The sequence below is a fragment of the Quercus suber genome, unplaced genomic scaffold (genome assembly GCF_002906115.3).
Source record: "Quercus suber isolate HL8 unplaced genomic scaffold, Cork oak 2.0 scaffold_66, whole genome shotgun sequence".
Lineage (NCBI taxonomy): Eukaryota > Viridiplantae > Streptophyta > Magnoliopsida > Fagales > Fagaceae > Quercus > Quercus suber.
This window is the reverse complement of record NW_027069531.1, coordinates 1,755,600-1,767,294: the sequence shown is the minus strand read 5'-3', so window position 1 is coordinate 1,767,294 and position 11,695 is coordinate 1,755,600. Positions and strand designations below refer to the sequence as shown.

The window sequence follows — 11,695 nt, the reverse complement described above, 5'->3', positions numbered from 1 at the left end:
TTGAACCATTTTTTAGAAGTGTTATGTTCACAGCATTTTTGAAATAGTTTCACAACTAAACCTAGGTTGTAAGTTTTTACTAGCTCTAATTTGAAGTTACCATTGAAATTATTTTCTATTCATTAGTAACAACCTCTTATTTAGGATTGATATGAAAATATTGCAAAAATGTTGTGAAAATAACATTTCTTGCAATTTTTTTTTTCAACATTCAACGGACAAAAATTTTGGAGAGATTGAATTTTATTTTTAAGGGGCTCAATTGTTATTAAGGGTGTTCAAATGTTTTTTTTTAGGGTGGTCAAGTTTTTTTTCTAGAGTGGTCAAAAAACCCATATTAATTTAAAACTCAAATTTTTTTAAGTTATATTAAAAAAAAAATACGGAGTGGTCTTGTGACCACCCTGATTAACATTGGGCGCCGCCTATGCCCATATTCTTGTGAAATTATGAATATTTTTTTCCTTGAAAGTCATTCCTAATAGTTAGAGGTTACTGACCTATGTTGCTTCTTGTCATACATGTATGGGGAATACATTATCTGCTAAAGTAATTATCAAGGGCAAAAATGATTTAATATATATATAGTCTATACTAACAACATGATAGTGGCACATGAGACTTCAATCAAGTGGCAGATGAGTTGGCCCATTATGCTCGCAGGACTGGAAATTCTCATCTTTGGATGGGTGTAACTCTCCCTTGTATTTCTTTGTTAATTCAATCGGATGTTGCTTAATTTGTAATCTGTCTGGTTCTGCTTCTGCAGATCATTGTATGGTTGTACCTTTCTTTATGGTTTAATGAAAACCAAGTACATTTTCCAAAAAAAAGAAAAAAAAAAAGTTGTTAGTATGGTCATTTTGCAACCATGCGCGTGAAACGGACGCATGGGTTGCAAAATTTTCATATACATCCTATGTGACTCATATGTCAATTCCACATTATGTGCATGAGACAGGCGCAAGAGATATAGTCTTAGGTGGCTCATTTTTACTCTTTTTCCTCCTTTTATTTTAGATGAATTGAATCATAAATTCAGGTTTTATAATGCTTAATGCCTAATCTAACTTATCTTACATTTCTACATGAACTGTCTTTAGGCTTTTTGGGGCTTATGTCAGGGGAGGCGGTGCATGGGCATTTTTCCTTGATAGATGTTATGCAAAGCAGTCCACTCTCCAACCGTAGAAGAACATTTTCCCAACTACTGAGAATATATTTTACCAAGAAAATATCCAACAGATATTCAAATTCAATTTCCAAACCCAAGTACCCAACCCAGAAACCATCCTTCTCAGTTCTCACCTTCCCATTTCACACAAGCCCCTTCATTTCCTTGGCTTGATTCACATGGCTCAAATAACCCAAAAGCTGAAACTTTTTTTCCAAAATAATCAAATGTAATTTCCTGGGCATAACCAACACAACTCGGTTTGTGCATTCAATTGCAAATTCTGACAATTCCATCGATTTTCAACACCAACCGACCATTTTTGTTCAAAACCTCCTCAAGTTTAGAAGGGACAAACTGGTTACTGGTGGAGATAATTGAGCAAGCTCTCGATCTCTATGTGTATATTTTTCAACTGGGTTTGTAGAAAGGGAGGAGAAGTAAGTGGGCATTTACTTGGGTGTAGTGCTTACAATGAGACTCTTGTCATCCTTCAGAAATCACAACGTTTCAAGGAGGAGCTCCAAGTGCTCGATGAAATGTCAAAGAAGGGACGCATGGTGTCTTGCTTAATAGATTTGCGGCTGCTCATAAAGTGGAGGAAACAATTGGTGTATTCAATAGGAGAAAAGAGTTTGGATTGGAGAATGACTTGGTTGCGTTTCAAAAGTTTTTAATGTCATTATATCGGTATAAGCATGTGGAAGCTGTTGAAACTTTGTTGTTTCACTCGAACTGAAATGGGTTTTGGTTGCAATAGCAAGACGTGGAATATCATTCCCAATGGTTGGTGCGTATTGGGGAATGTATGAGGCAAAAAGGTTTGGAAATTATTGTATATAAATGTGAGCCAGATATGTTTACACGTGAGACATTTATAAAAGCCTTGACAAAGAATGGAAAATTAGGCACTGCAATTAAGTTGTTTTGACCCATGTGGAAGAATGATTTTTACCTATATGTGGTGATTTGCAATTGCATCATTGATGCACTTTTTTCAAGAAGAGGATTCCAGAAGCTTTGCAAGTTTTTAAGGAAATGAAGAAGCAAAGTTATCCCGGCCATCAAATGCAGCAACTTACAACTCATTGATTAAGAATCTTTGCGAGATTCGGAGGATGGAAAAGGTTTACGAACTTTTGGATGAAATGGGACAGAAGAAAGGAAGATGTTTGCCAAATGCTAGAACTCACAACTACTTGCCTAAGTCCTTGGAGAATCCAGAGGAAGTACCCGAGCTCTTGGAGAGGATATAAAGAAATGGGAGTAGGATGACTGCTGACCCTTACAACTTGATCTTGAAATTGTATATGGATTGGGATAATCAGGGACGAGTAAGATATACATAGGAGGTGATGGAAAGAAATGGGTTGGGACAAGGTCGACAATCTTATAACATTATGATACATAGGTTTTATGGCAAGGGAAGAATACAAGGTGCTTTGCTCTTTTTCAATGCTATGACATTAAAGGGCATGGTGCCAGAACCAAGGACCAAAATATGGGTATATGACATGAACATTAAGTTGAAGGAGAGTAGGCAAAAAAGAGGAAACAATGTTAAGGAATAAGGATGGATGATTGTTTATGACTAGCATTTATGGGTCTCATCCTATCTTCCATTTGACAAAAGAGGTAATGCTTCATCTGACTTTGAACTTCACGTGATTTGGTAAACACTTTCATAAGAAAGGAAAAAATTAATTCCTTAAACATTTTAGACGTGCTAGACTTAGGCATCTGATGAAAACTATCTTTGGTGAAGCATTCTTAAGTGGTTAATACTTGAGAAATAACATAGACAAGATTATTACATAGAGCTTAATTGTCAATTGATCATGAATTTGCAATTGGAAGTAAATTTACTCTCCAGACTTCTTGCTAATTTTTGTCTAATACGTGTTTATCAGGATTCTAACTATTTTTGAAAATATGACCACAGTATGGAGAAGTATTGAATATAAGCGCTATATGGAGAAAGTGCCTAACGATTTCCATGTAGAACCGTATACATGTCAGGTGTAAATGGTTGAAATTTATATCAATATCATGGCATGGATTCAACTTGAATATCTCAGTATCAAGCTTCATTGTATTCGGATTTAAGTATTAATTGTATTGATCTGAACCCTTACCAACAACCTGTTTTCCTTTTTGCTTCTCCAAAAATAACATCAAAAGTAATAAGATGAAGTTATATAGATAAAGCTATACATGATTATAGGACAAGCCTCTCAATCCGCATGAGTTCTTTGGTAACATCCACCATAGTTGGTCTTATCTCCGATTCTCTTTTTCTACATGTGAAGGCAAGGTCTACCACTGCTTGCAATTGTTGCTCTATAGTACTAGCTCTCCCTTCCCCTGCCAAGATTGTAGGATCCACAATGCAACGACCTTGAGCACCATTTTGCATACATACTACTAATCCAACACACTCTTTTTTTGGTTTGGAGAAGTCCACACATTCTCCATTATTCAATTGGGTAAAATCATTTAAATTTTGATCAGTTACAAGTTCTAAAAGAAGTGCGCCAAAGCTATAAACATCAACTTTCTTTGTTACCTTACCTGTAGCAAAGTATTTTGGGGACATGAACCCTACACACCAAGACAAGATATCAACTTGAACGTGAGTTTCACCTTTGGGGACTGATATAGAAAGTTCGAAGTTGGATAACTTGGCAACATCATGTTGATCTAAGAAGATATTCCGCATATCTATATCCCTGTGGATGATGGCGATGGGTCTAGAGAATGCAGTATGGAGATATGAAATTGCATGACCAATCTCCCTCGCAATCTTTAACCTGCTTATCCATGTTAATGGCTGATGTTGTTGACTGCCACGAGTGCCCTGAATCCGATTGGCAAGGCTACCATTTGCAGCAAATTCATGTACTAAAATGGGAGGTCGAGTCTCGAGGCAGCACCCTATAAGCTTTAGTACATTGTTGTCAGCGCTTATCTTTGCGGAAATCACTAGATCATTGAAGATATAGTTGGACAATCCCCGGCCTTCTATAATGTGTACACTGCCTTCAAATTTCCTAATGGAAACAAGTCGGCCGTTGAGAGAACCCTTGTACCATTTCCAGTACAACTCATCTTGGACTATAGCAAGACGAGCATCATATTTGTTGGTTGCCTGCTTGAGCTCTTCATCGGAGAAGCTACGAATGGGGATGGACTTGCCATTACAAAAGGCAATCAGCTTTTCCAGTAGCATGCTTCCATTCTCAAAAAATGCTTTTTATAATATTAGCCTTCTTGTGACTTTCGGAGTTTTTAGAAGACCGCTACCGAGGGACAATGGCCTACGCATTCAACACTTCACATGACGAATGCATGGGATCAACTCGGCAACTCCTGTGTGATGCTTGCCACCTTATAATTGAGTCTCAAGTTGCACTAATGAACTAGAAAAATTGAACTTAAACTACGGAATGTATAACACATGAAAACTTCCTAGTGCTTATGATGAATCAAACTGCACTATCATAAATATAACAGAAATATAAGAAACCAACTAGGCTTTGAATTTCTTTTATCATTGCACACTTTCAATGTTGCACTAGAATCAAATTACACATCGAACAAGTATATACGTTATGATGGTCATACAGGCATTTAGCATGGTTTAGTTAGTTAATGGTTAATTCATGTGGTGAATTTGGATGACAAGATTTGGGCTTGTGGAGTTGGAGTTGAGTGATTAAATCCAAATACCTTGTTTGGATTGTTTTAAGAGATTTAGGAGTTGGATTTGACCAAATCAACCAAGTAATCTATCTATCTATCTATCTATCTATATATATATCTAAAAGTTGAAGCGTATGATTTATTGTTGTTGTACTCCAATTGAGCCACATTAGCAGCCATGCCATTATTTTCTTTTCTACCCTACATATATATATATATATATATATGTAGAATAATGCTAGAGATAAAAACTATTTTATAAAAAAAATTTATAAACTTCTGATGTGATGAGAGATTATTGGTAAATGAAAAAGTGATATCAATGATAGGCGTAGATGAAAACTAATAAAAGGTTGGCTACATCAATATTTTGTAAAAATGTTATAAAATAGTTTGTGTCTGTAGCATTACTTATATATACATACAAGATTGTCAAAAGCGGGATCTTACGTAAGATCGATGAAGGTAGGTGGGATCGTAAATCGTAGGATTGGATCGTGAATTGTAAGATCCTACATATTTTCAAATTTAAAGCAAAAAATACATTGATAATGACTTTGTATGTTGAATAATCACGTAAATTATAAATTCATCCATAAAAAAACTAAGATTTGCATCATATGATGTAATTTGCATATCATATATTGCTAAGTCTATACTAATGAAACAAATATATTTAAGTTTTAATCCAATGTATCTAAAAAGTTCAATAAATGTTTAATTAGCAGCCAAATACCAAAATATTTATCAAAACATATGGAAAATATTTTCCAAGTTCTAGGTTCCAAGTTTGAAATCCAAAATAAGTTAGCAAATGGCAACTAGCTAACTACAATATGAAATCCAAAAGCAAGATGAATATTAAGGTGAAGTGAACATTTAATTATTTTCATTCTAAAGTTCTTATAACCACCGTCCTAAATTCCTAATAATCATCATCCATTTCATCATCTATGTAGACATTATATATTTGTATATAAGAGCTGCAAAAGACATCAAGATACAATTTTACACTCAACTATTCAAGTTATACCACTCAGCAACAATTAAAGTGCATGCGCTAAAAACTCAATCAATCAATATACAAATACAATTGTACAAGCATAATTGATAAAATTATATATATAAAAAAATATTTTAGTAATATTAAAATACAAATTAGTATATTGATCAAACAAATTTAACAACATTATAGCTTAAAAGGTAGCAAAACCAACATCAAATTCTTCATTAAGAAATGAAGAAGCATTCCTTCATTTTGATTACAAGTGAACGAGAAATTAAAAAACATTTTCTTAGGTTAACATAATTTTATAAAAATAGAATAAAAAGTCATTCCATCACAACATGAAAAAATAAAAAACCCTTAAAACTTCATCAAAACAAAAAATTTATCCCATAAAAAAACAAAAACAAAAAAAAAAAACAAAAATTTATGTTTTTGGCAGGACCGGTAGGATCCCATACGATCTTACATACAATCCTACATACGATCCTACCATTTTTACGATCCTAGTGCGATTCTAAACATTTTGGTGAGGTGAGATCGTAAAATCATGTGATCCTACGATCCAGATCATGATTTTGACAACCATGTGTGTATATATATATATATATATATATATATATATATAGATATATTGCATCATGTGATGTAATTTGCATGTCATATATTGCTAAGTCTATACTAACGAAACAAATATATTTAAGTTTTAATCCAATGTATCTAAAAATTTAAATAAATGTTTAATTAGCAGCCAAATACCAAAATATTTATCAAAACATATGGAAAATATTTTCCAAGTTCTAGGTTCCAAGTTTGAAATCCAAAATAAGTTAGCAAATGGAAACTAGCTAACTACAATATGAAATCCAAAAGCAAGATGAATATTAAGGTGAAGTGAACATTTAATTATTTTCATTCTAAAGTTCTTATAACCACCGTCCTAAATTCCTAATAATCATCATCCATTTCATCATCTATGTAGACATTATATATTTGTATATAAAAGCTACAAAAGACATCAAGATACAATTTTACACTCAACTATTCAAGTTATACTACTCAGCAACAATTAAAGTGCATGCTCAAAAAACTCAATCAATTAATATACAAATACAATTGTACAAGCATAATTGATAAAATTATATATATAAAAAAATATTTTAGTAATATTAAAATACAAATTAGTATATTGATCAAACAAATTTAACAACATTATAGCTTAAAAGGCAGCAAAACCAACATCAAATTCTTCATTAAGAAATGAAGAAGCATTCCTTCATTTTGATTACAAGTGAACGAGAAATTAAAAAACATTTGCTTAGGTTAACATAATTTTATAAAAATAGAATAAAAAGTCATTCCATCACAACATGAAAAAATAAAAACCCTTAAAACTTCATCAAAACAAAAAATTTATCCCATAAAAAAAAAAAAAAAAACAAAAATTTATGTTTTTGGTAGGATCGGTAGGATCCCATACGATCTTACGTACGATCCTACCATTTTTACGATCCTAGTGGTGAGATCGTAAAATCATGTGATCCTACGATCCAGATCATGATTTTGACAACCATGTATATATATATGCAATAAATTTGGATACCTAATCATTGTGCTACATCATCCACTTATTTTCTACATCTTCTTTTCCCTTTTAAACTTTTCTTCTCCCATCTATTTATCTATATTATATACTATATATAATAGAAGAAGACTTTTCCTCCAATTAAGACGGTGCTACCATGTAGGAAAAATACCCATCTAAAATTTTGCTACGTTTAAGTTAAAAAGCGATAAATTACATTGTTTGGTAATGCTACAACACCGTTTAAGAGTCTCTCACTATAAATAACAAAAAAATAATTGGTTAAAATTAGATGTACACCAAGATATAAATAGAGAAAGGTGATGAAATAGAGAGAGGCGATGAGGACACAGAGAAAGAAGTAGAGAAAGAGAGAGGTGATGAAATCAAAAACCTAGGCAGAACGATAAACAGAAAAGGCATGGAGTAGGGATTGGGGAGAGAGAAGAATCTGCCACCATCAGAGAGACAGGCCATGTACCCATAACCGGTAAAATTATTGTTTCTGTTATTTTTTTTTCCTTTTCATTTTCAAATCTGGAAATTGAATATAATTTAGGTTTGAATTTCTTGGTTGGATTGGTTTAGATTTAGATTTTTTAATAATTTACTCATACGCTGCACATAACCTATCCCCCCTCTCATTCGTCTTTCTTCTTGCTGCCACTCTCTAATACGCAAACCCAAATCATGAGATACAGTTCGTAAGAGGAACAAAAATCTATGTGCCATTAACTTCGTCGATCAGGCCATTTACTTGCCATCGGTAAATTTTTCCTCTTTTCTTAGATCTGGTTATGAAATATGACTTAGTATTACTAAAAGCTGAAGCATGACATTTATTGCTGCTGAGCTCCTGTTGCGCTACCTCATCGCCATGTCATTTGTCATATAATTATTATTTATTATTTATTCCTATTTTTTTTTTACAAACATATATATATATATATATATATATAAATTGATTATTGACTTTACATATTTATCTTTGTTGGTTTTGACATCTATATATTTCTTTTTATTTCCAATTTTCCTATAAATTTATTTATTTATTTTACATTCACTTATTTTTTAAATATTTATACTTTTTTCAACTTTTCTTCTTCACTTACCTTTTCATCTCCTCATTACTCTCAACTTTAATATTCTATTCATCTTTCTCCTTATCTTTATTTATTTGTCTCTTCTTATCCNTTCAATTACTCTCAACTTTAATATTCTATTCATCTTTCCCTTTATCTTTATTTATTTGTCTCTTCTTATCCCTTCACTCTTACTATAATTTGTCACTGCATAGTTTTCTCTAACAAAAAGATTCACCCTCTCTCTCTCTCTCTCTCTCTCTCTCTCTCAATGTTTTGGTGGATTTTTTTTTTATTACATCTTTGCTTTATGTTGATAAATTTTTTGTGTTTTTAAGAACCCTAATTTAAGTTGATACAATTTAGTTTTGTGTTTAAGTTATTATTATTATTATTTGCTCTTTGATTGTTAAATTTTATCCAATTACATTATAAAAAATTACAGATAGTAGATAAAAATAAAATAGTATTCTATTACATAGTCATCTTTCCCATTCATCTTCCTTTATTTGTCTGTTTTTATCCCTTTCCTCTTACTATAAATTCGTCACTCCTTTCCATTCTTTGCATAGTTTTCTCTCACAAAAAGTTCTCTCTCTCTCTCTCTCTCTCTCTCTCTCTCTCTCTCTCTCTCTCTCTCTCTCTCTCTCAATGTTTTGGTGGATTTTTATTTTTTATTGCATCTCCGCTTTAGGTTGATAAATTTTTGTGTTTTTAAGAACTCTAATTTAGGTTGATACGATTTAGTTTTGTGTTTTAAGTTATTATTATTATTATTTTGCTCTTTGATTGTTAAATTTTATCTGATTACATTATAAAAAATTAAAAATAGTAGATAAAAATAAAATAGTATTCCATTACATAGCATAATTTGGATAATTTAGTGTTTATTGTTATATCTTTTAATTCTTTTCTAATTCTTTTCTTCTCTTCTATTTTACTCAATATTGAAATTCAACCACATCCTCCTTATCATTAAATTATTTATATTTTCTCTCTTTTTTTTGTTTTAAAAATTAAAAAATGTAATATTTTACTTAAATTCAAATAAAAGAAAATTGTAATCATCAAATTGTACTTTTTTTTTTATAACATTTACACTTTCTCTAACATTTGCACTTTCTCCAATATTTCTCCTTCTCTTTACCTTTTCATCTCCCCAAACATTCTACCTTGATATCACTCTTCCTCTTTTCTTTTATCTTTCTTTATTTTGTTTCCTTTTATTATCATCCTTTTAGTATAAATTTGTCATTCACTTTTCCATTCTTTACATAATTTTTTCTCACAAAAAAAGTGGTTATTTCCCACTCTTTCTTCCTCAATTTTTTGGTGGATTTTTATTTTTACTTTTCTTGCATCTCTATTTTAGCTTGATAAATCTTTGTATTCTTTAGAACTCTATTTTGGTTGATGGGATTTAGTTTTGTGTTTTAAGTTTTTTTTTTTTTTTTTATAAATTTTTTTATGACTTTGATTGTTAAATATTATCATATTGCATTATAAATAATTAAAAATAGTATATAAGAATGTACTATTATTATATTACATAGAATTATTTGGATAAGTTAGTGTTTATTGTTATGTATTTTATTTTTATTTTTTTCTCATATCATTACTTAACATTTAAATTCAGCCACATCCCCCATATATATCATTAAATTATTTATATTTCACTCCTTTTTTATTTTAAAAATTTAAAATATAATATTTTGCCTAAATTAAATAAATAAAATTGTCCACAATAAGTGGAGTAATGCTAGGGAACACTCATTCTCACACCCAATGCATCAAAGGGAGAATGAAATACAAAACAAATCAAGTTAGAAACACTAAATTAAAATAAATAAAAAACTAATAATGCATATTTAATGTCATAGAATCATCAACAAATTTTGGAAAAGAATAGGTTGCTAATGGAGAGAGAGAGAGAGAGAGAGAGAGAGAGAGAGAGAGAGAGAGAGAGAGAGAGAGATGGTATAGAAAAAAACCAATACAAAGTAATAAAGAGTAGATAAAGAAAAAAAAAACCATGCGTCAATTAGTAATTGTTGATTGGAAAACAAAGAGGTTGTAAGGAGAATTAAAAAATAAAATAGAGATTACCGTGTGAAGAACATTAAAAATGGTAAAGTGTAGTAACATAAACCATTAAATTCACTTAAAAAAAAATTAAATCAACAATCAACAATTAAATACAATCACAGTACTAAATATAAATTTAAAACTAATCAAACTCTAACTATGGAAACCATATTAATCATAACTGAAAAAGAGGTGCTCTCTGATAGTAGTAGAAATTACATAAGAAATAAAGTTAAAAATTTAAAAATCCATTTTTTGACATTTCATTTGACCTTATTTATAATATATATATATATATATATAAATGAGAGGTAGCATTGTTCATTAGATTTTTGAAAGTAATAGTGTATGAAAATTATATATATATAATTTTCATACACTATTACTTTCAAAAATATAATGAACAATGCTAACTCTCATTTATCGTTTTTGTTATGCAAATCATCAGTTAGTAAATATATGATAATGGTGAAAAGCGTTACATATGAGATCCCTAAAAATAAAAAATAAATAATTAGTCACTATCATTATGGAGTAGTAGTCTATAATTTTACGCAACCAAAAAAGTGGAATATATAGAGTTTTCTTAAGGTATGTGTAAAGATTCGCTCTATATATGTGTGTGTGTGTGTGTGTGTATAAAGGTAAAAAAAAAAAAAAAAAAAAAGGTATATTTAAGGTTTTTATTAACTTAAAACAAATGAAAAACCAATGGTTAATAACTAAAATTATAGTATTAATAAAATTTTTAATGAGACCATCCTAAAATAATTATTACTTGCAACGTGCGGGTATGCGACTAGTATATATCTAAAAGTTGAAATATAGTATTTATTGTTGTTACGCTTTTGTAGAGCCACCTCACCTGCCACATAATTATTTTTTTGAAAATATTAAATATATAAATAGATTGACTTTACAAATTCATCTTAGACGTTTTTAACTTTACATATTCATCTGCATTAATTTTGATGTTATAACTAAATGATAAATTAGTGAAAAATCTATATATTTCTAAAAATTGAAGCGTAGCATTTATTATTGCTACGCTTCTGTTGAGT

The 11,695-nt window shown here is 30.6% G+C and overlaps 1 protein-coding gene and 1 pseudogene across 1 annotated transcript; one reads left to right on the top strand and one right to left on the bottom strand.

Moving 5' to 3' along the window:
- The first annotated feature begins 1,059 nt into the window (after nucleotides 1-1,059).
- LOC112021208 (putative pentatricopeptide repeat-containing protein At3g15200) lies at nucleotides 1,060-3,044 on the top strand (annotated as a pseudogene).
- A 348-nt stretch (nucleotides 3,045-3,392) lies between these two features.
- LOC112021207 (serine/threonine-protein kinase ZRK1-like) lies at nucleotides 3,393-4,811 on the bottom strand. Its single transcript, XM_024053774.2, has 2 exons — nucleotides 4,799-4,811; nucleotides 3,393-4,423 (listed from the first exon to the last, which is right to left on the bottom strand). The coding sequence occupies exons 1-2, from the start codon at nucleotides 4,809-4,811 to the stop codon at nucleotides 3,393-3,395; spliced, it is 1,044 nt and encodes a 347-aa protein (XP_023909542.2).
- Nucleotides 4,812-11,695: the final 6,884 nt, after the last annotated feature.